The following is a 25931-nucleotide window of genomic DNA, read 5'->3' as shown; positions in this document are numbered from 1 at the left end:
AGTCTTACACCAGAGTTTTACACCTTTCTTTTATAATACAGGTCAATGGGGAACACTGACACAAAATGCAGTTCCTCTAATGGCCACTAGAGTCTGGCTCCAACAGTGAGTCAGTCCCCATAGACTCCAACTTTACAGCAGAAATAAACATGTTTACAGCCTGGTACAAAAATAGTTTTGGCCTTGTGAACGCACACAAGGCGCCTCAAGGGAATTTCTTCAAATTTGGTAGAAACTCTGACTAGGACTCAAGGATGAACTGATTAGATTTTGGTGGCTAAAGGTCAAAGGTCAAGGTCACAGTGACTTCACAAAATGTGGTATCGGCCTTGTGAACATGGTATTTTGAGAACTCCTCGAGGGAATCTCTTCACATTTTTGCACAAATGTCCACTGGGTTTCAAGGATGAACTGATTAGACATTTGTGGTCAAAGGTCAAAGGTCAAGGTCAGTATGACCTCAGAAAACACTTTTTAGCCATAACTCAAGACTTCACTCAGCAATTATGACATCATTTCATGCTTTCTATGACTCTGGATAAACAGAGATGTAACCTGAAACTAGTCTGAGTGGAGGAGGCAGACAACCACGAGGAGGTGGAGGAGGTTTTGGAAAAGATACACAAAGCTTGCTGATCCATCATTTAACAAGCAGCTGCAGTGGAAGAAAGCAGCAATTTAATGATAATAATGTCCACACATGTGGAAAGATGCAGGCAATGTAAGATGCAGGCCGTCTATCTACAAACAAATAAAATCATAGACACTAAACCCAAAAATATGAAATAATAGAAAGTTCCAATTTCACCTCCTGCACCAACAATAAAACCTCCTGTAGCCAGAAGATAGACAGAATAATCATCTAACTAATTTAATAAATGTAAATCAGATTCAAACTTGTGTTGTCATATGAGAAGCCAGGTTCAAAGGTGTGGTTCTCTCTCCCGTCATGGCGAACGTACCTCTGTTCTGACTCCTACTGTTCTATTTCTACAGCAGGTCACAGTTAAAATGTTGAGTTGGCACATGTGTGTGTGATTGTGTGTGTGTGTGTGTGTGTGTGTGTGTGTGTGTGCAAACACTGACCTGAAACATGTCTGTGTTGGTGTCATGGGTGTACTCCACAATGACAGAGTGGCTCCGTGACAGTGTGTAGGAGATGCTGTGCTGGCTTTTGTTGCTGAGTGCCTGCCAATGGAGAAAACATTATCCAGGTCACATGACAAGGAGAGCTGAAGGTCTCCTTCAGGACAATCTATCCACAGGACACTTCCTGTTGTAATAAATGATGTGATTTATGATTAAAATGTATTGTTCTGATAGAGCTAAGGGAATGTTTACAATGTCTAAGTAATAGTACAGAACATAGATAAAACACATTACTATATTACCATTACATTACTACAGAAAACAAGCAAGGCTGAGAGTCTGCTAGCAGCTCTGTGCAGCTGTATTTGGGCACAACTATGATTTGAGCTCAATGCTAATGTCAGAATGCTAACATGCTCACAATAGCTGTGTCCCAATTCAGGGTATCCTTCTTCAGAGGCTCCTTTTGAAGAAGGATTTTGTCACAGCAGCGAGACTAGACTGTCCCATTTCAAAGGCTCCTTCAAATGTGTCCTTCGTTTCCTGGGCAACAAAGGCTCCAACAGGTGGATCCTTCGTGGTCCAAACTATCCCAAGATTCATTGCGAACCGTTAATGAAAATCATGTGGCAGTGAACTACACCAGGCTGTTAGAATCTTAAAACCTCAAGTTTTTGTGAGAAAAAAAAAGTTATGTGTTGTCAAGGTTTCTAGGCGACAGGAGCCGTGCTTTGAAACGCAATGGTAAGGGAGGGAATCATCAATAATAATCACTAATCAATTTTGAAGGTTTACTACTTGAAATGTTACCTCCCTCACTGTGATTTCATTTGTTTTAACTTTTCCTTCAGAGATTTCAAATTATCATGAAGTTCCATGACAGATGAACTTGATAGTAGAATTTTCTTGTCTCCTAGAGTAAAGAATCTGGTTCCCTTCAGTCTGACTGACGTCCTGCACTAGAGAAGACCAGTACTATGACTCCTCACCTTTGACACCAGAGGTGTTGAGACATTGTGGATAACATCAGGTTTGACCCCATTGGCTTTGGGTCTCTTATAAAGGGCCAGACGACTTCTTCTGCGACCCTTGTCCCCATTGGCCAGTGACCCATTGTGCCTGTGAAGCATAAGAATAAAGTGTACTTAATTGTAACATTAATTAATTTCAATTTTCATTCACTGATTTATTTCACTTGCATCTACTTTTCCATTTGGATCTCTTGGTTTTTTGCAAAAGCTAATGATACAGCTCTTCTGATGGGTGTAAAACGTCCTATTCATTCCAACTGAAAATGTTATGTTATCAATAGGGTAAACTATTTGTTATTAAATCTCCAACAGTGCAATGCTTTGCTGGATGTGTGAAGTGCTGTTATTCAACACTGTACCTGTCAGTGAAGGTGAAAGATTATGACTCATGTTGATGACTCATAGGTATCAAAAATCAAATCTACTGAGTATTTACTATTTTGCTGTGATTCTAGACACAGATTAATAAATGTTCAGTACAAATCAAATTAAATTGCGTCTATAGATGTGATAATAAAAACAAAAAGACATACACTCTTAATGTATTAACTTGCAGTAACATGAAGCATGACACTGAAGAAAACACTTAAAAGTTAACATGTAATCCATCCATCCATCCATCCATTAGCTATACTGCTTATCCTTATAAAGTGGCCATTTGGGAATTTTTTACACATGACCTGCTGCTAAACACTGAAACCTGTTAGCAATGTCTAATGGAATGAAATGGAAATGACATGTAATCATTAATTGATTGTTTCATATCCAAAAAGAACATTTTCAACAACTACAACTAGACTTAAAAAACATTTTATTTACCTATTTAGAAATTGTAGTCTGATTTTAATTTGGTTAAGAGACAACAAATCGTTTGGATCTGATATATCTGTATTTCCTGCCATATGCTTTATTTTTCATAATGTTAAAAAATATATATTAGTTTTGCTGGGTCTGACCCTCATTTCACTGCTTTGCTTACGGTTCATTGTACCTTGTCATATGACAAATAAAACTCACTTATACCTGGAACATAAAATACAATAATATAAATATATATTATGAAAAAAACATAAACATAGAATATAGTAAAATTATATTATAACCCTGCCCCTTCATATTATTTACTTAAATTAGGAAGATTAGGGGTCCTACAATTGATCCCTGTGGAATACCCCAGAATAATATTTACACACTGAATATGATATTACTTTATCACATCCGATATCCTCCAATTTATTGTATTAAATTGAATGAGTTAATATATTATGTGCCTGTATGTAACCCATTGTCCATAGTTAACCTGATTTAATCATTTAGGTCAACAAGAGCTGACTCTGTGGAGTCTGATTTCCTGAACCCAGATTAGTTCTAAATAATATAGTATTTACTCAAATAGGCATCAAACTGATCCAAATAAAATATCATTTGTCTTTTTGTATTTTTATCTACTGTTACCACTCATGAGTATTTCATGTTATGCTGCATTTATAATGAACAGCACTCGCTCCACTCATGTCCTGCTGGCCACAGAGAAGCCATGATTGGATGGATGTTGTAAAATGTCAGTGACAGGTAATCTCCCCCTCTCTCTGTAATCACATTGACAGAGAACCAAGTCATTCTCATCATCCATCAGTGCATGGATCAATAGGTCGAGGAGTGGAAGCATATGTCTGTGTCTCTGTGCTTGGAATAGCACCATACCATCCTCGTGGGAGAGATATCCTTCTCTCATACTTGTATGCAATATAACACGTCCATTTGTCTGTCTTTTTGTTGTTCCTCGTGGAGTTTAAGGTTTAAATTGGCCACTGTGGCTCAGTGTGTGAATGAAGATCTTTGTGTGAAGTCAAATGAGCTATTTTCCCTCCGACTAATTGACTCAGATAAAGCTCTTCTGTAAGGTATTTTACAGTAGATTGGGCAAAAAGTCATTCACCTGACTAGTGCCCAGCCTGTCCAACAGAAGAACCAATGAGATGAGTGAAGGGTTTTTGTGATAACAGAGTTATTGTCACACTAATCCAGAATATTAAGAGGCTACTAAGAAGCTGGTGTCCTTGAAGCCAGCCACAGATTTAGCAGTTGATAAGTACTAAAGAGCTTTTTCTTATTACTTTCCAAGGTGCGTGACTTAGTCTGCAAACTAAGCTTCTGGTTTTCTGGGCCAAGAAACCCACTGGATCCCATCTGTTTGGCTAATCGCTATAATTTCTACCATGGGTGGAGAGATAGATACATAAAGGAATAGCTAAATTAGGATGATAAAATTAGGATGTGGTTAGCCTAGCTTAGCATTAAGACAGGAGAAATAGATTCATAAAGGAATAGCTCAATCAGGATGCTAAAATTAAGATATGGTTAGCCTAGCTTTGCATAAAGAAAGGAGAGATAGATACATAAACAAATAGCTTAATCAGGTTGCTAAAATTAGGATGTGGTTAGCCTAGCTTGGCATAAAGAGCGGAAAGATAGATACATAAAGGAGTAGCTCAATTAGGATGCTAAAATTAGTGAGAATACAGCACTTGAGAGATTGCAAGCTCTTATGAATCTAGTTCTTCACTGAATTTAAGCCAAAAGAGACCCACTCCGAGGGGAACCCAAGGACACAATCATAGACCTGTGACCCAGAGAAATACAACCCTACCCTGTCAGACTGAGTATAATTTAGGCCCGGCTTGAATCGGATCTCAAAGACTAGGAACCGAGTGAACGAGTGAAGCCTTACACCTCACACAAGCACACATGCAGACGCACAGTATGAAGACAATGTCCTGCAAAAGACACACTTCAGTATCTCACCCTAAGACGATGAGCTCGCCGTACTTGACGGGCTCCTTGTCCTCAGGGAAGACTCCGTCGTGGGGTTGTGAGCTTGTGCTCAGAGGAGGTGAGGACTGGCTCTTGTTGCAGGATGGGCGCAGCTCCAGAGATGGGGGGGGACACAGCGCCTCTGAGCTACCCTCCAAAACCATGCCCACCGGCCACAACTGGGGCTCGCTTCTGGGGAGGGGAGGATGGATGTTCAGAGAAAGAGACAGACAGAAAATCTTGTGTTACCAATGAAGAAATTTTTCTTCAATGCAATGGAATAACATGAAATAAAACACAAGATAATAGTTGAAAGAAGTACATAAACTTTTTGGTATGTGGTCACGTCCTCTGTAAATAAAAGTGCTCCCTCCTAACACTTAGCAAACACTATGCGGGAGGCTAATAATCCTATGCTTTGTTAGGATCCATAATCACATGGAGTTTACAGTATCAAAATTTGCATGGTTTTATAACTACTTCATAAACATATAGAGATGAGAGGAAAGAAAATATAACAGCATCAACTGGAGATCAGACTGAGTCCACACATGGTCAGTGTGTGTAATGCTAGCTAGCTATAGCTAATGTCTTCACGTTTTATACATTGGCCAATTTGGGGCAAATAAACAGACTGCAAAAACAGTTAAGTGGTCACGTGATTAAGGGTGAAAACAATAAGCCAATTATCCATAATTACCCAATCCTTAGATGATATATTTTTGGTTATATAGTTTTCAATGTTAGATTGAAAGTAGAAAATCATGTATCAAACATGGGGAAACCTTCCATAACAGTATTATAATTAGGCTCTGGCATGTGATCAATAATATTGAGTATTGCAATATTTCCTGCCACATGCAACATTTTTCATAATATCAAAATTATTAATTTATTTATTCAGTTCAGGTTTGCACTGACCCTCATTTCACTGCTTTGCTTACTGTACATTGTACCTTCGCATGTGACAAATAAAACTTTGCTGTTTAGTGGCAGCATCACTTATAGCTGAAGCATAAAATACAATGATATAAATATGTATGATTTAAGAAAACAACTGAAACATAAAATACAACAATATATCGTGTATCATGATACTTGGGCGTGACTGTATCGCAATATAACATTTTGGATATCATTGGACCCTACTATAAACATATGTCTACATATATGTTATGTACATATTTTCATTTTCAATACCCAATCCTTCACATATAAAGCTTTTAAGTACTGTTATATGCACCATTATTAACTACAACCATAGACTGTGGAAACATTACGTCATAATTATATCACCGAATTTTGAAGCCTTGAGGTATCTTTACGCTAGCTGCCACTGTTAGCATTAACTGTCAGTAAATGATGCTAGAACAAATCATGGACTGTTTAATGGCTGACAGATCTGACCTCTGTTGGTCTTAGTGAACTGCAAAAAAGACACAGTTCACACTGTATCTTTGAAAATATCAAAACTATACAACAAATAAAGGGAAATTGGCAAAACATGTTTATCCTCACAACTACCGGTTTCATTTTGTTGTTTTGCTAACTTGTCATTGTCATTTGGGTGCAGGAAGGTCACAATGATGGGGGTCATTGTTCCAAAGTTGCGATCTGGGTCAAATGCTGCTGACGTCATTATCTATAGCCTTCAGCTTCACATCCATGTTTGCATCCAACTCCAGCAGCCATAAAATCAAATTGTGTTCTTCCTGCAGCACAGAACGGGTGGCTAGCTTCAGTCTTTGTGACGTTGGCTCTTCTGGTAATTGTCATCCTCTTTATGCAGCTGAAGTACTTTCTGTTTGCTGACCCGGGGCCTTTACAGAGCAGCCAGCCCATCCTAATAGGATTGGATGGGCACAAGTGATCAAGCTGTTTGCACAACAGCAGATAAACTGATACCTGCATCTCTGAACCCTGCTAATACTCGTGATGCGATGTGCTGCGCCATTTTACCCGTGGTGATGAATTACACTTCATGACTGCTGGCGAGTGATATGGAGCCCAGGAAGGAGGAGCAGTGAGAACGAGGGGGCATGTCCTCTTCAGAGGCTCTTACAGTTAACAAACAGATAACCATCATTGACAAACTGCCACATCGGAGATTCTTAACAAAACCCAGGAGGCGTGCAGCCACCAAAACCCAGAGGTGGAGCAGGTTCAGTATCACTGCCTCTTATTTCTACAAGAGCATTTCAAAGCTTTAGATTGCAAACTGTCAAATTAAACTGAGGGCCTGGCATTAAAACACATACAATCTTAGAAATCCACAATACACCAATAAAATGCCCAGTGACAAGCGTTAAAGAAACTGGCAACAGAGCAGACTATCTCAATATGCTTTTTAGCACAATGTGAATATTATGCTAAAAAGAAGAGTGGGATCACTTCTACCACTGAGTCACTGTGTGGATATTTTGACATTCATTTTACACAAGTCAAACAAAGCTCAGTCCCTGTCTCTGCACTCAGGTTCTAAACCAGTTCTTAATGCTCAAGCCTATTATTAATCAAAAGTGGGCGAGACCACCCACACAGTGGAAAGCTAGCGGTGCAAAAGCATGACAAAGCCCTGCAAGCTTTGTTCTCCCTTTGAGCAGATTAGATAATCATTCTGGGAGCGTAAACATAATAATACTCAAAACACTGTCCCCAGTTTGGACTCGCTCCTCTTCCTTCCTGTTTGAATCTTCTGTGTCAGCATCCACAGAAAACAAACCCATATAGACTACACCACCCATAAGTGAACTGTCATCATTAGACGTGATCGAATTCTAAAGAGGCACGATGAGAAGAAGACCTCGTCATAATCAAATGATGGATGACAGTAGGCAGATTCAGGCAGCCAGTGGCCATTTCATTACCAGAGCTCTCTGTTGCCCTGGCTGGATATTGAGCGTGGTAGTGATGCAGAGTGGATTCATGGGAGGCCACATGGACTGAAGCAGCCGGGATGAGAGCGAGGAGGATAAGAGGAAGAGGAAGGAAATGAGAGATGGAGAGAGAACGTTGTGATGTCTTTGTCTCCTCTTTTGTCTGTGTTGGAAAAATTAGGGATTCAACTATCTGATTTTTTTCTTCCATTATCTCTTCCCTTTTCAATACCAGTTAAAGCCTGTATACTACATGATGGTGTGGTAACATGAGCGTTGATGAAGAAACAGTATTCAATGAGGATCAGTAACACACCTGAATCTGATCCACTAAACAAGGTTGTCATTGGCCCCAATATCAATCTGTTGCATCAGATTAGTGCTTCTCTAAGAAATTCTGATGGGATGGGTCTTATTAGGACCTTTACTCAGTAAAAAAAACAGTCAGGCTCCCTTAATGTTATTACAATGTCTAAAAACAACTGGACCTATGTTCTATATGTTGGTGAGTTGTGTTCTTACATTTTCCTGAATGTTTCCATCAATTCTCAAGCCAGAGATCATATCCTCTATGATCATGTGTCAGTGTGTTTGTCTGACAGAAGTTCAACATTTTTATCTAGTTTTAAGCCACATACACTTTTTACACCTTGGTGGTTTTCAGCTCTATATTTGAACCAGATGAAGGATTTTAGTCGTCGGACGTCTGGATCTGAAGTTATCAGAGAAACAAGCTGAGGAAATGTTAGACAGCTCAGCTCCAGCTACTGGAGACGTCCTGTCCTGTGTCACTGAAGAGCGTCAGTGAATCTTTAAGTTTTTAAGTCAAACTGCTTTCTTCAGAGTTTCTACTGGTTTTAATCCCCTGGTGTGTTTGTTATGGAGAGGAGGACACCTCTGTGGATAATTCAGCTGCTGGTAAAAACCTGCTGAACGTCTGCTTCATAAGTTATCAGAAAAACAATCAGAACAAAGGTTAGCATCAATCTCAGCTCCAGCTCCAGCTCTTCCCTGAGCTCTTCCCAGCTTGTCCTCTACGGAGGACAGAAACTCTATGGAGTACCATGCTATTTCATGACATCACCCAACGCCATTACAGACTGTGCTTTTAAATGATCCATAAGACTCTCATGCTTCTGTGTAGACAAACTTTGATAATATAATCAAAAGAAAACTTTTACTCCCGAAATCAGCAACTCCTCACAATCACAGGTGTGGGGGCCTGCACTGATTGTCCCAACTCAAATAAGAAAATGTTAAATGTTGTGTAAATGTTACACAAACAATCTGTACAGGTATAAAAGAAGCAGCTCTGAGTAAGTAATAAGTATTTTACACCTGTACAGATTTCCACTGTACTTCTGCTTCACAGGCGATAGAGGATGTAAGGCTTCAGTCCAGTGGTCGAGGTCGCTTAGTGGTTTTTAATATAAAGATGATTTGTTGTTGAAAAGCTACGACCACAGCACAACAGCAGAGATGATCATCCTCCTGTCAGAACACGGGAGAGCTTAATAAATATTTTATTGTAAATGTGGACTCGCTCCTCTTTTCTCCGACTCTCCACTGTAAATAATCGAAGTGAGAAAATTACCACGAGGATAATCCATAAAAACAAAAGAGCCATGGCTGCCAGGGGTGAACGAGTGAATGCAGATGAGGAGGAGGAAGAGGGACGGGAGGTGGGAGTCAGAGGAGGAGGAGGAGGAGGAGGAGGAGAGGGTTTGAAGGGCGAGGAGAGGTGAAGGAAATGAAAGGAGGGGCAGATGTCAGACGCTGCTGGAAGAAAAAAAACAAAACACTAAACCTTTAACGTATCTGTGAGGATGAGGAGGAGAGGAGGGAAAGGAGGAAGAGGAGAGCAAGGTGGAGGGTGTGTGTGTGTGTGTGAGTGTGTGTGTGTGTGTGTTTGGGAGTATGTGTCAGCAGGCGCATGTGCGGAAGTGGCGGGCTTTGGCAGGGTGATGGATTGCCTGTTCTGTGCCACGCATTTTCTAATCAACCCACAGCCACATCCTGGGGGTGGAGAGAGATAGAGAGAGAGAGGGAGGGAGAGAGATAGAGGGGGAGAGAAAGAGGGAGGAGTGAAACAAAGAAAAGCTGTCTGACAAAGGAAGACAAAGGAAGCAGAGGATAATAGAAAGAAATAAATGAAGAGAATTCAGTCCATAGGAGCATGGTGGAGTGGCTGTAGGGTCTGTGGTAGGAACGACTGAACACACACACACAGAAACACACACACACACACACACACACACAGTGTTACACAGCACAACACACTGCAAATAACACCGCCCTGTAAACCCCACAAAACCAGCCAACCAGAACCACGCAGCATAACACACTGTACCACAGTGTTACACCAGAGCTCCACATCACAAAGACGTGTCTCTACTAGAAAACACATCATTGTTGTCGTAATGCATTAAGAGTGCAATGTAAGGCAACGCTACAAAACCCTGTACAACACAACACACACATTGCATCATCATTGATTCATCACAACAACCAATACACATCTAATTTGGTCTTACTGTCATTATGTGTCAGTCTATCTTATAGGGTAAACCTTATTGTCATTAATGAACTCAGTTCATTACTGGCTCTATAACCCTCAATTCATGTTTTACCAGTTGTAGGTAGACTTGGGCTGATATTCAATAATATCACAATATTTCCTGCCATATTTAATATTTCTCATAATATAACATGTTTTTGCACGGTCTGCTCTGCTGCTGAGTCCGACCCTCATCTCACTACTTTGCTTACTGTACATCTAACCTTGGTATGTGATAAATAAAACTGCTGTTTAGTGGCAGCTTCACTTATACCTGAAACATACAATACAATAATATATTACTCCCACACAATAATATCGTATATCATGATATTTCGACTGGCCTGTAACGAGGTATTAAATATATTGCTCAAGCCTGATTGTAGTTATGAAAAAAAATCAATTAATTCATTATTCTGGTGAGTACTGTGTCATCAAGATGGTGAGAGCTATGACAGTAAAACCTGACATGTAATAAACTGTACATTTTCATTAACTGCTGAGATCCGGGAATGCAGCGATGTCTGCAAGAGGAGGTTGGATGGGACAGGAAACATGAGCAGTCACATGATCAGACACGTAAACAAAGCCACAGGATAATTAAACGTATAAAACAAAACAAAGATGAACAGTAAAATTATTACCCAAACTATCCTTTCTTAACATTACAAATGGTGCCTGCACAACTCTGTAGCTTCAATATGTTGGACAAACTGTGCTTTGATAGCCCAATGTGTAATAAACACTAGACTTCACATGGGATTAAAATACACAACACTACACAAGAAATCACAGCATCACACTACACAACTTTATTTCCAAGCCACTTGGTCAAGTGTTACCACGGAAACCTTTTTCACATGCTAAGATATAGCATCTGATGACCTGTGAGTCTAGTTGGTGAGCTACTGTTGCTGGGATGCTAGCTAATGTTGTTGCTAGCTAGCAATAGCTCGCCTGCCAGGCTTGCTAAGTACCAGTCAGAAATCCTGTTAGCCTGGTCAATAACCAGACAATAAGCTGTCAGACAATAAATTGTCTGGTTAGCAACTAGGCTAGCAAGTGACATAAATGATGAGGAGGTTAATCGTTATGATTCATGAGAAGCTTTTCTCCAGCGGAACAAGGTTAAAATAAAACAGGGTGGTGTGACAGAGCTAATATGACAGCTCCTCTATCCATTTTTGTTTTGTGTTGAAAACCAGTGGGGAGGTTAGGGGAGACTGGGGAGCAAGAAGTCTTATTTCTCCAATCAGAAACATGCTACAGTGACGACACTCAGTTAGAGCCTCCCTTCCACCAGGAAGACAGAAGACACATTCAACATCTGCTGCTGCATTTACTGAAAACTTGGAAACCTGAGCTTTTTGAATGAATTGAAACTTACTGAGTTTGAATCGTTGTTTTGTCGACTTCTAAGTCACATGGGTAGCATGTGTCAAGGTCAGTGTGTCTAGCTAGCACATGATGTTCTGTCATGGCTGACAGGGTGGAGATGGTTGCAACAAGGTATTGTAATTTTCCCGTGGCTCAGCAGCACAAATCACAACAGACCACACAACAGTGTTTTTCAACATTTTAAATAATACTATAATGTTACTGTATATTATATGATTGTAAATTTTCAGAATACTTTACGTTTTGAGATTAAAATCAAATGTTATTTAGTGAAATTTAATGTATTTTTAATACATGAAATTCTGCAACTGTCCCTGACCGTGTTGCAACTGTCCGCAGGGTTGGTTTCAGTTGTAATGTCTGAATTTTTCCATTCAAATAAATATGTAGTGAATGATCTGTCATATGTAACCATCTTTACATGGTATAGGTCATTAGCAGACAGATGGAAGTTTAATATATACGTTTAGTTGGTCTTTTAGTAACTGAGAGAAATGCAAGTGTTGCAACCATCCCTATTCTCCCTTATAGTACAGGCCAAATGATTTCAAACTGCATAAAGCCTCACATAATGGAATAACTCAGGCTGGAAACAACAACATATGGAAAAAGATCATTTAAGTAAAAATAGATTCACTGGTTCCAGCTTTTCCAGTTTGATGATTTGCTGCTTTTCTAAGTGTAAATTTAATGCATTTGGGTTTTGGACTGTTGCTTAAACAAACTGATGCCACTTTGGGATTTGAACTTTATTTTGACATTTTATGGGTTTGGCGAATCAGAAGGAAATGAAACATCTGTAACACATGTTTGAATATGATCATTTAGCTTGACTTTAAAACAACCAGTCAAATGTTATGTCTGTAAAACTGAACAGATACTATCAATGGTTTTGATATTGCAGCTCAGTTCCCTCTCCATCCTGTTTTTCTTGGACGGTTGTGGTCCTCTTTTCTTTTTATGGCTTCCCTCTCCTTCACTCTCTCACCACCCACTCCAGGGGAAGGGCGAGTGAGTGTGGAGTGTGTGGGAGAGAGAGAGAGAGAGAGGGAGAGAAAGAGTCAAATTTGTCTCTTGCAGAAACAAATGAACAGAGAGCTAAATATACTACAGCTGACAAATGAACTCTGCAGTGAATTATGGCCTCATGACAAAACACTATTTGTCCTTTTCAACCTGTTTCAATACAGATTTTCCACCGTCTCTGCATCTGTTCTTGGTCACTGGATCTGACATGGAGCCGTGTCTTTAATCAGACATGTAACTGTACATTTGCTTGTGTATGTTTTCATATTTGAGAGCATCAGAGAGCCAGAGAGCACGTCTGCTCCACGTTATGTAACACTTCATATTGTACAAATCCTACAGGCTAGTGTTATGAACTTTCATCTTACCCTCCCCCACTGCCAGATCCAGCCTCCACTCTTTCCATTTTTCTGCTCACATTTGGTTTCATTCATTTTTTTTTTTATTTTTGCTTTTCTTTATATCACCTGGGATGTTCTCAACTGATATTTTCAGGTGAATGTAACCTAGTTCTAGGCCTCTGTCTCACCCACATCTCATTTTATATTTTGTTTTTAACATGTTTCTATGTTCTTTTCTATTGGTGTATGTAATTTCTTTGTTGTAAAGCCTTTTTAGCTGCATTTTTGTATGAAAGGTGTTTAGTTTATTATTATTAAGTTTATTTTAAAAATGTATGGTGTTGACCAGTCAGAGCTTGGTAGGACTAAGACTGGGGACTGTAGCTAGCTTGGGTTGCCTTGCTGTATTTATGAAACACAGGGATATGAAATATTGCTAGGTGTGGATGAGATCAATATATCTGTCCATTTTGTTGTAAAATAACTGTAGGAGTGTGCCTGTATTACACTTCCATACAGTATTATATAGACCCTCCCTGACTAATAAATATCTTTCGAAACTGCAAATCCACAGAATTTCCTCAATGTCCTAATATTTTGTTGTAAAAATCCTTTAAATTGATATTATTCTTCACTTGTTATAACTTGTTACACTTGTTATGTCAGCCGCTGTTAACAACTATCACAGCTTCTGTGTCGACTGGAAGTGAAGTTGGTGGGATGGATATGTCGCTGACTACGATGCTGATGTGATCTTAACTTTCACACCAAATGTACAAGTTTGACATTGTGCAGAGAAAAAACATTATTTCCATGACAGATATCGGCTGCAGCACAGCACCATGGCTGAGCGAACACAGTCCTGATCTTCCACAGTCTTCTTAACTTTGACCCTAAATACACTGGCCACCACAATACATCTGTAATGAGAATCTGCCACGGTAATAATTAGATTGAGAGGTTTAGGTAACAATCGGTACGCTCTGCATCGTGCTGCTGAATGACAAAAGTTTCTACGATGATGATGATTTGATAAGAAGTCTTAACTTTTATATAGATGTGCACTGAAATGATGGTTATTGATGTTCATAATGTTGTTGATGGATCATGATAATGGAGATGTGTCACTCCCTTCACAAACATCTCTGAATATTAATACACATTCAAGATGATACGACACTGTATGACATCAACTCTAGTGGCATTCATAATTATATTAATACAACACGACCATAATATAACATCAGGTCCTACTATTGTCTAAACCAGAGGTTCTACAGTCTGATCAGACATATACCTCTTTATAGTTACTGAAACTAACAGCCGTGTTTCTGAGAGAAATAACAAAGATGGAAATGTTACATAGTACAAACAAATGAAATTTGCCTACTGTCACTTTAGGACCCACAACAGTCTAACGTAACCAGAATCATCAAAGAGAGGACAACAAGGAGAGGAGGCATTCCTCTTAGACTTTAATATATACTCAAAAAAATGAAACAAACAATACAAAAATGTGTATAATAATTTCAGACATCGCACAGTAGCTATGTAAAGCTAGGTAACGTTACCAGGATCATCATCAGCAAAGTCCAGCACTGTAATCAAAAAGCTCTGTGAGGCGAAGCTAAAAGCTAAAATTACACTAATGATAACTCACCTGTTTACATTTTTATATGGCTTAAAGTTATGTATAATTGAGGGTGCAGCCTCTTTGAGTGACAGGTGGGTGAGCATATGCTTGCCACAAAGCAGCAACGTTACACTCCACACGTGCCCCTCCTCTTTGCCCATTTTTGGATTAGCTGGGAGTTAGGGGCGGAGTCAGACACTGCCAAGATGCCTACGGTAGAGCAGCGCACTCTGAGCTTCAACGCCGCTCTTCAGAAACCTGTGGGTGACATCACAGAGGCTATGCCCATCTTACATACAGTCTATGGTTCACCATCTTTTAGTGTTGTTAGCATGCTAATAATTAGCACTAAACACAGACTGGATTAGTTTTTGAAGGTATATGTCAAATGGACAAAAAAATATTATTAATGCTATGATTGTATACAGTCTGCAGCATGCTAGTAAGCTGCCTTACTGTATTACCTGCATCCTTAATCTGTATGTTCAGTGCAAACCTTACATCATCTAGAAGTTTCTCTCCATGATAAGAAACCCATCCAGTATTATGTAGCTAGCAACTGTGATATATTAGTGTGAGTGTGTGTGTGCGTGTCTGCTGCAGTGCTGTGATGGAGTATGTGTCCTGCAGTCCTGTCTGCTCCTAAATATCCCTGCTGTCTGAGACGCAATAAGCCCATACGAAATGAGGGAAAAGAGCAAGAATGGAAATGCTCAGACAGAGAGAGAGAGAGAGAGAGAGAGAGACTGCACCTGTAGCACTCATCAGGTCTAATCTGAACAGTCCCGGGAGGCCAGGTCACGTGACTTTGTTTGTAGACCAGCCTCACAGCCTCAGTGGAGACGAAGGTGAAAGGAAATGTTTGAGACTCTCACCTTTGTTCTCTCCTCTCAACATTAAGCACAAGTCACTGCCCTTCAGACAGCTGAGAGAGAAGCCAACATACCACCCAAACTAATGAGCCGCCATCATGGCCTCCTGAAGGTCACCATCAGGGTTTCTGGAGTGATGCTGAGACTTTATGATGATATTTAATATCAATGAAGGGACAATCAGTAAGATATTTGTGGTCCTGTAGCTCAAAGGATGAAGGATGAGATGTCTAAGTGACATCTAATGACCCGACAATTATTTGGTGCTGAGATCTCAGCTTCGGGCTCAGTGTTACACCATATGGTTACATCATGCTTGTTGCTATGCAACATCAAGTGTGACAACAGCTTCTGAGCTGCCTCACAGAGCACCACACTTGGTGATTGTGATAACTGGAAATAAGTCAGCATTTTTGAACCGTGCGGTTCCAGAAAATAAAGATCATGGGTAAAAATACACCGGCTGATGTCACCTCCACAAATGAAATGAAAGTGAGCTGAGGTAAAAGGTTTGGATTTAACAGTGCTGCTGGCAGCCAAAAAACCAAAACAAAATCGTAAATCATAACCTTAATGACCTAAATTAAAGGATATTTCCAGTAAATTACAACTTGGGTTCTGCTGCTAACAATCACTAACTGCAGGAGGTAAAATTTGAAGCAGGAAGTTGGTTTGTAAACTGTGTTGGATTCTGACAATGGGAACTCTGGGTAATAACTTTACTGTTTGTCATCGTTTTTTTTTTTTTCCAAATAAGTTTGGCTAACCTTGGGGTTTGTTTACAACCTGTCTGATCGTCTGACTGCTTGTGTTTCTAAGAATAGTCCACCCAGCAAGTTGAAAGGTCACCTAACTCCGCCTCTATCTGCTACCTCCAACTGTCTGTCAAAAAGCTACAGATGAGGACATTGTTTGCAAAGTAAATATAAGTAGAGCTCCTACAGCAGCACTGCTTCTTGAAGGGGCCACTATAATTTGCAAGATGAGGATCACCTGACCAGCTAGCAAGATTCTCCACCGGTACTGATTATCTTACAGTATAAGTAATTTTAACTTAGTGTACTGTAACATCACCTCACGTGACCCTTAGACAGCAAAATTAAACTTATGGCCCAACATATGCCTGTGTCCTCGGCCCGAGTCTGGCCCATATACTTCCACATCTGGGCAACGTCTGGCTGTTATCCTCCAGTATTGACTGACAGCCAGAAGATTTTCTGTGTGTGTGCCAGAATTGGCCCAGATGTGGAAGTAGCATCTGACAATAATGCTGAATATGGGCCAGATTTGGGCCGTGGAACCAGGCGTATTCTGGGCCAGAAGAAAACAACATGTGGCCCAAGTATGGGCCGGATTCATTTTACTGTTGCTTTGAATGTTAACAGTAACAGTATCACATTTTGCCTCACTTGACCTGTCGCACACCATGGATGCTAACAAGTTTGCCTACCTAATTTGCATACTGATGTCCGATCACGATGCAGGAAGAATTTAGATAAGAATTCTTAGTAATGCGAGATGTAAATGCAAAGGCCCTATGATCAGATGTCTTTATGTAGACTGCAAGTCAATAGCAGGTTTATATCAGGTCTTTAGTACAAGGCCAGTAAACAGAAGGTCAGCATCAGTATGGTATCCTCATTCACATGTAAATCCAGCCTCTGTGTTGACAGCTTTGCTCTTACACAATCCCCAAGCGACACGTATTACCCTTGACAAACTCCCTTTCCCTCAGTTTCAACCCTCGAAGTGAATCGGCTTCATATTGAAACGGGTTTTAAACCAGAGCTCAAAGAACCACTTCACAACATTTCACCAGCAACTCAAACTATTTTTGTGTTGTTTTAAATCTCCCTTTTCTGTTTCTGCAGGCTCACCTCCTCTCAGTTTGACCTCAGGCTCTGTGAGAGCCTGACAGGTGGGCTGCTGCTGTGTTACCTCATCTCGCTGCCACACAAAAACACACACACACACACACACACACACACACACACACACACACACACACACACACACACACACACACACACACATAAAATCTCTTGTTTGAAGCTGTGGTTTTTACTTACTGCAGTTTCAGAACCAAATTCTCTACATGTTGGGCAGTTAGTTATTATGTATCTGTTTCCTCTGTTGCAAGATTTTTACAGCTGTATTACAATGATGACCAAAAGATATTAGCAGTTATGTAATTATTATCTCCTACTTTCTGCTTCATTTGTATCTGAAGTACTTAATGCTCCTGGTTCTGTAAATAAAGACAATTTCGAGACACATGAAGTGATGTTAAAGTAGCTTAGTAACTTAGCCAATGTCACTTATACTGTGAATAGGTAATTAGTGACAGTGGTGCTAGCATTTGTGCTAGCTTGGCTAATATAATTGGTCAATTATGCTACTCCTGTGTGTCCTATCACTTCAGTCAATGGTACTAAAGTTCTAGTAATACTAAACAATTAGTATTTTTACAACTGCTACCACCAACCTACTGGTACTACCAGTATTGGTGGTACTGTTACTATTGCTGGCACCATTACTGCTAAAACAACTACAATCAGTGATATTACTACTACATCTACTATTGTATTGCTGATGCTATTGATCTTATAAATACTTTAAATACTGACAGTGCAACGGCTTCTGCTACAGTTATTGATATTCAGTGACAGTGACATACTGTTACTGCATCACTAATAGCACTGCTAATAGTGGTAGTCACACCAGAATGAGAGAGAGAGATGGAGAGAGAGAGAGAGAGTGTGTGTGTGTTTTTGTACATATATGGTCAGTTGCACCAAACTCTCACCAGCAAGGGCAGAAAAATGTCCTGTTTTTTTTGCAATACTTCAGGAATACATAAAACAAGCTTTGATGGGAAACACTTACTGTACATAAACTGTATTTGTTGATAAAAGGTTCGTTTAAAGTTAGCCTGACAGTTTTATGCTGAAAACACACTGCAACAGCAGCACCAGTACAGTCAGGGAACTGAACCAGTAAAGACGTTACACAGCAATATAGCCCAGATATTTTAAGATCTGATAACGTTAGCTAACATTAGCAACATTCTCTAATGGTCATACAGCAATATTTGCTGTTTCCATACTTGGGCCACAAGCTTGTTTTGTTCTGGCCTAGCATACGTCCGGTTCCACGGCCCAAATCTGGCCCATATAGCACAATTGCCAGAAGCTACTTCCACATCTGGAGCGATTCTGGAACACACACCGGAGATAACACCAGAGGGTAACAACCAGAATCTGGCCAGATGTGGGCCGAGGAACCAGAAGTTTTATTGTGCTATCTAAGCTGCGCAGCAACAACCCAGAGTGTATTGAATACAACAAGGGCGCATTTAATTGAGAATGAATGTAACTTTTTGTTTGTAAGAGGAAGATTGTGTCATTTTTTTTTTTTTACAAAAGTACCACAGGATTAAAATCCAACATCTGTAACTGCCTTTAAAGTAAGATTACTATTAAGAGCTTCTTTATGGACAGATGTCAGCGCTTATCCATTATTGCAGAGGTGGGTGACACTGACCGTCATCTAGTTTGACATATTTTGGCTCCACATATCTGCAACCAGCACCAGCCATGATCACAACACACACCACCACCACCAAGGGTCTATATGCTTTAAGCCCAGAATCATGTCATTTTCCCAGCAAGCTACAAATATGACTCATTACTCAGCAAACAACTATACTGTTGGATCATGAATAACACCACAGCACTGCTACTACTTTTTTCTGTTGTGAGCCATTTTGAGCTCATTTTCTCCAACTATCCCTCCTCCTCCTCCTCCTCCTCCTCTTCCTCCTGTCAGCCTCCTGGAATCATCTAGAAGCTGGGAAATGTGACATGAAAACGTTAATGCGCCAGAAAATGCTTCATATCTGTGTCCAGGATGATTCAAACATGGCCTCTTTCTCCTCTTATTATTCCTGCTCTGTCTGTGCGGATTGCAGCGGATTGCGTTTTCCCCAGGGCCACGCTGCGTGGATGGACACGTATTTCTCCTCCTCTCTGTTAAGACATGATGATGTAGTAACGTGATCGGATATGGCCGTAAACAGGTTTCACATTAAATAGGAGGAGGGGGGAGGAGGAGGAGGAGGAGAGATCAGCATCCACACAACATGCATGATTCTTTTCCTGTCTTCGGTAAATAAACACCAGTGTCTGCGGGATGGGTTTGTACACAGGGGAAACCACCGCACAGTCAACACACACACTGCATGTACGGAAGGTATCAGCACACACACACACACACACACACCCTCCTTACGCACAAACACACATTTCCCTGTCACACACACACACACACGCACACACACACAGCAGTGATATAGAGGTAAACAATAAAAAAGGCTCAGAGCCACTAATAAGAGCTGAATCCATTCACATCACTTACCAATCAATTTACCTCACAAAGACTCACGTCAGCCTGAATCAAGGTGATAAAGTCAGCATCCACAAATAAAAAAGTGACTTTCACCTCCACCACCTCCCTAGAAGAGCAGTACAGCAGACAACAGGCCAGCTGCCGCCTCCTGCCATCTGCTCTCTGTGGATGGAGCCGCTATCATAAAGACAGGGGATGGGACGGATCAGATAAACAGGCCCGTACCCGCTGATGTTTGCCGATGGAGGTCCGGGACCAGCTCGGGTCTGCGTGTAATTCCTCCCCCCTTGGATGTGAGCGTGTGCGCGGGTACCGTCAGTCCCCGTAAGGCCTAGGAAGCGTAAAGACGGAGAACAGGAGAGTAGAAGAAGAAGAAGAAGAAGGAGAAGAAAAGGAAGAAGAAGAGGAGGGAGCGCAGGGCATCTGAAGCAGGAGCATCGCCTCTCCTCCGTTCACGTTTCACCGGAGACTGAGACACGTTCATTCCTCCCGACTATAAGAGCAGACAGCCCGATGTCACGCCTCTCTCTCTAGCTCTCTCTCTCTCTCTCTCTCCCTCACCCACACCTCCCCTCTCAGTTTATACATTTTCAATTCACTATGCTTTATTGACAGGAGTGTCTGGTGAACAACATTGTGTCCAGGATAATACAATATCCAATAATGAGAGGAGAAGAAATATCATTGATTAATTAAAAAATAATTAAATAAATAGATTTAAATAATTACTGCAAATTGCAAAAACAGTACCTCTCTCTCTCTATCTCTCTCTGGCAATCTTGTTACACCATAAAAAGACTGTCCTGTGAAAAACGAGCCCATAGGTCGTCTGTGCAGCAGGTTATTATGACCCATAGTTACGTTTTGTTGCTAGGAGACATCTAGTGGTCGTAGTAATGATGACAGGAGCAAATGGAAAAGTGCGGTTATGTTGTATAAAGAGAGACAAAGTCCACGTCAGGAGGAGGTTGTGGTGGATGGATGGGTCAACAAAACAGAAATATGACACAGGAGAATGTGATCGTTTCCCATATGAAAGTAGCTGTTTATATGGTAACCATGACAACAAAGATTGTGTAAGGTTGAGGAAGTACTTATTTTAACTCAAATCACCATCCTTTTCAGGTTATATGTTTGTTCAGGTCGGAGGACTTCTTGGAGATTTTTATTTGATGTTGATAAAATTCAGGCTCTGAATGTGGTGCCTTCAAGAACTTATCCAGTCTAAGCCAATGACTGTAAAGATGGATGAAATGTCAGCTCCCCAGTGAGGCCTGGGATGGCCTGGACCCCATTTAGCTCCATTTGAAATCAAAGTTTTTTGGGCGACCATTTAATTAATTGGTTTGATAGAAAGAAAGAAGAAACAATAGAAATGTTACTTGAACTTTCTGCATTGTCATCAGGTAAATCGGAATACTTACTATTTAAACAGGTCACACTCAAATCATTAAAATATGACGTTGTACAGCATGTGTTCTTTTTAATTGACCCATATATTTTGATTATTTGACAGTTTAGTCTCACTATCTGTCAGTTCTTATGAGCTTTTGTGTGTCTTTTTTAATGTTGTTTATTAGGTGAAAATGAGCTTGTATGGCTAAATATGTGCATGTACATGATGGAGCCAAGTCCTATTTTAATTATTGTGAATTGTGTCTTCTTCTCTGTCTACACACAATTGCATTCATTGCAGATGCACATTAAAGATAATAATGGTCTCTGTAACATAATGATGGCACTAGATGAACAGTGAGGGATTCCACTTCATCCAATGAGGAACATTCGCGATTCAAGATTCATTTTTATTATCATTATACAACACAGGATTGTGTAACGGAATTACAGATGTAGTCCCTCTATGCTTCACAACAAAAGTTACATAAATGGATGAATAAATAATCAAGTCATGAAAATAAGTGCGGAGGATGAATTCACCCTTCTCACAGCCTGAGGAAAGAAACTGCTCCAAAGTCTGGTGGTACTGAGGTTGGATATGGACTATCACGTCTTTCCTTCTACTGAAGTTAGCATGCTAACCAGCTAGCCCCTGCCTGTCTCATCACTTTCTGTTAGCGATTCCCTGTAGCCTCCAATCTGCCCTGAAGATGTATCTGCTCAGGGGACGTATTAGAACCTCTTGTCTTGTAAACGCAACGATGGCTAAAGCTCTTGTCATGACCACCACCTGCTCCCAACAATAAACCATTTATCTTTTCGTCAGTCTTTGACTTATTAGCCACCAGTATGGTTAACAGCCTGTCTGTGGTTAACACAGGTTACCAGCCCACTAAGGTAGCAGCTAATGCTAGCTGGGTTAGCAGGCTGTAATTGATATTAATTGTGATATTAACAGGGATGCTAATCTAAATGCTAAGCTAAAAACAAAATGTAGCTACTTATCGGAAAGTTTGAGCAGCCAACTCCTTTAGTAAAACCGAATATTCAACAAGACATTTGGAGGCAAACAAAATGTTCAACTTTCATGAACTGAAAACACAAACACAAAACTCAAAGGTCTCTATCCTCTGTCCTGACTGGCAGGTCACTGTGCAGGGTAGGGGCTTCACAATCACAAGGTAGCCACACCCTAAACTATTCTCTGCTTTATTGTCTTTTTTCGTTTAAATAGGATCATAATTTACAAAATGGACACATCATGCTGGATTGAAGAAGATTTGAAACTGGCTTTGGAAGCTAGCTGATAATGGCGTACAGTGTTTGTTATCTGTTGTATCACTGTACAGTCAGCTCAAAAAACATATTTAAGTGAGATATGTATCTCTGTTATAACAACACTAGATACTAGTGTGTCATAGAGTTATCGCCCGTCTCTCTCTATCGCCTTGGGGAAAAGATGGGAAGAAGTATATAGATTTTTCTCTCAGGGAACACACCTGTCTGAGTATAAGAAGTCCCAGAAATCAAAGGAGGATCAGGAGGATCCAAATTCACACAAAAGGGTGAGAATCTGTAATTCATTCAAATGCAGCCAGTGTCTTGGTAAAACAGCATTTTAGAGTTGATGGTGAACATTTTTGTACTAATGTTACAAGCATTCATAAGTAACTGAAATTACTGTTACCAGCTTAGTTTCCATTTGGCAGTTTGCAGCAGAATAACTCATGAGGGGAGACATCAGGACTGTCCACACATCTCCACGAGCTCTTAATGATGCATGATTTTTAGTGACTTGTGCACTGCTCCGGAGTAAAGGTCAGCGGCATCAGACACAGCAGTGCCATCAAAGGTATTTTCTTAGTCAAAATCCATGCAAATCCCATCACCTCTGACACAAAGGTAATGGGATTTACTTTCAGTCTGTGTCATGTACTTTGTGACACGATCCAGAACTGATGGAAATCCTTGTCTGATTGACTGAAGCCAAATCCATAAATATAGATTTCTTTATACAGTTAGGAGTCGTCATGAAGAACATAGTTAACAATATCATCATAACAAAATACTATAGTCTATACAAAATCTCATTTCACCAAATCCCCTCCCATTGTGTAATGCACTATAACTGAATTTAAAAATGAAATTTTTATTTATTTTATCTATTTCATTATTATTTTAATGGCTCAACTATCTCTATTTGTATTTTTCTTTCATGTTGTCATATTTCAACATTTCAATCCTGTTTTCTTTTTTTATGGTGAGGAATGGAGGATTTATCGTCAATGTCGTATAACTAAAGTTAGTTAAAAAAAAAAAGATTTGTGTATGTGCAGTCGGGTTCCTTATTAGTCATTATGAATTCTCCTTCAGATCTTTCCTTGACATCATGACGTTTAAGTGCTTAGGAAAGGGGTTTATTTTGACTTTTCGACCGCAGCCAAACAATAGAGGACAAACTGAGCGTCACAGGATGGCGGTAAAGGCAACCGCCACCAGAAACATCGAAGAAGAAGAAGAAGAAGAAGGAACATTTTTATGACGTAGAAATACAGCGCCGGAGAAGCTAGCACTCCTGCTAGCTACGTTAGCTTACGTTTCGAAAGAAGATTATTGACACTTCCCCAGCTCATGTTGGCGGGTGTTTTATCTGGTTAGATGGTCCAGCGGCCGTCCCGGTGCCCAGTACTTGTTTGGTATAGTCTCAACCGGCGGTCGTCATGGCGGAGGAGAAGGATTTCCTACCAAACCTTCTGACAGAGGAGATGAAACACAGCAATGGCGACTTCGTAGCTCCAGATGGTTTATGCTGGCTGTCAGTGCTGTCCTGTCTACTGCTTGCTTGTTCTTATGTTGGCAGTTTGTACGTGTGGAGGAGTGACCTGCCGAGGTGAGCCACACACAGCTGTTTGTAGTATACTGAGGACATTATGGTTTTATTACACTTTCCTAACGCTACCTGATTCAGTTATGTTCATTCTGACAGGAATTAGGTTCTTATCTATACATTTGTGAGTCAGCACTCAACGGGCTTTTAACTTTAAGTCACAAATACTGTGTTAGAAAAGTCATAAACGGCACAGCTTCCCTCTGAGCATGTGCTCACACACTGTAGTGACAGACATTAGCGCCGCTCTGTGGCCGAGCAACGTGCCGCTCCAGACTCCGAGCTGGGGCTGCAGCCGAGTCCGGACTAACCTGTGTAACCAGGCACAGAGACGATAACAGCTTCACTTTTTGACCACAGACCAAGCAGTGCATCCACACTGGAATAAAACTACCCGGCTCAGGTTTCAGTTAATTAAGCCCAGCTTTGTTGACTGATATGCATTTGTGTTAGAGCAGTATAACCTAAAGGTGTCAGGACAGCAGAGGTAATACACTTTCTCTTTCTCACATCAGCACCTCAGTGTGACTGACTGAGCTTTGTCTCTACTTCTCTGAACTTCTAATAATGCTGACACTGTCATTGTCACCTGCTGCTTGGAGTGATCATATGATCATATAATGTGACTGAGACAACCAACTTTTGAAGGGAACCCTCATGAAATATAGGCCCTCAGCCTCGGATATTAAGCACAATGGGCTGAATATTATTTACATTTCATAAAAATTTAACAATTTCCTGTGACCCAATCAGAAGCTCTTTATTTTATGTGACTGAAGTTTAATTTATCTTGAAATAACTTAAAGGAGTTGTTCCATTTTTGTGAAGGCGTAGTTGCTTTTTGTGGAGCGTTGTGACATTGATGTTTCTAGGCTACATATGAAGCTACCTGTAGCTTGTTAGCTTAGCTGAAGACACTGGAAATGGGGAAACTGTTAGTCAGGCTGTGACTGTATGCTCCAAAGCTCCATATGAAACATGCTGTGGCCAGTTTAAACTGTCCAAAAACGAGAGTGGAAAAACATCAGCCTGTTGTTTTACAGATAGTTATCTGCTGGAATATTTATTAGCTGGGAGCAGTTGCCCGGCAACCAATGAGGGGTAGAAATAACAGAAATTAACTGACAAAAATGGTAGTGGTGAAAATGCTTACAAATTAACAATGGAAGTAATGATATGAATGTGAATTGAAAAATGGAGTGATGAATCATCAAATGATTTGATGAACTTGATTGACATTTTATTTGAAATATTTTTTTGCACTTTCTGTTATAAGCACAATATAAGCAGTGAAATGAGGGTCCAACTCTGCAGCAGGGGAAACTGCAAAACTGCAAAAAAAAAAAAAGTATCACACACACACACAAAAAGATTTCATTGTTATGAAAAAAATGCATGTGATGGGAAATATTGAAATATTCAGTAATATTGCAATATTGGTCCAAGCCGAGCTGCCACTGCCAATATTTGAGCTTGCTGTCCCCCAGGTGTTTTGCATGTACAGATGCAAATTTCAACAAAAGCAAATACATAAATTGTATATGTGTGTGTGTGTGTGTGTGTGTGTGTGTGTGTGTGTGTGTGTGTGTGTATATATATATA

The 25931-nt window shown here is 40.3% G+C and overlaps 2 protein-coding genes across 2 annotated transcripts in view; one reads left to right on the top strand and one right to left on the bottom strand.

The window, feature by feature from the left end:
* peli3 (pellino E3 ubiquitin protein ligase family member 3) overlaps positions 1–20540 on the bottom strand; it is a 28021-nt gene extending 7481 nt beyond the window's left edge. The window contains exons 1-4 of the mRNA XM_023423937.1: positions 20270–20540; positions 4926–5126; positions 2079–2208; positions 1087–1188 (exon numbers count right to left, since the gene is read on the bottom strand). Of these exons, the coding sequence (XP_023279705.1) occupies positions 1087–1188; positions 2079–2208; positions 4926–5098 (405 nt within the window). The 5' untranslated portion in view covers positions 5099–5126; positions 20270–20540. The remainder of the gene's footprint in view (positions 1–1086; positions 1189–2078; positions 2209–4925; positions 5127–20269) is intronic.
* Positions 20541–23979: 3439 nt separating this feature from the next.
* The window catches only part of rce1a (Ras converting CAAX endopeptidase 1a), a 13168-nt gene continuing 11216 nt past the window's right edge, over positions 23980–25931 (top strand). The window contains exon 1 of the mRNA XM_023423834.2: positions 23980–24332. Coding sequence (XP_023279602.1) covers positions 24163–24332 — 170 coding nt within the window. The 5' untranslated portion in view covers positions 23980–24162. The remainder of the gene's footprint in view (positions 24333–25931) is intronic.

The sequence above is a fragment of the Seriola lalandi genome, unplaced genomic scaffold, assembly GCF_002814215.2.
Source record: "Seriola lalandi dorsalis isolate HSWRI2012SDOR001 ecotype SW California unplaced genomic scaffold, Sedor1 jcf7180002054694, whole genome shotgun sequence".
NCBI classification, from domain to species: Eukaryota; Metazoa; Chordata; class Actinopteri; order Carangiformes; family Carangidae; genus Seriola; species Seriola lalandi.
Note: the sequence above shows the minus strand (reverse complement) of the source record. Positions and strands in the feature narration are given on the sequence as shown.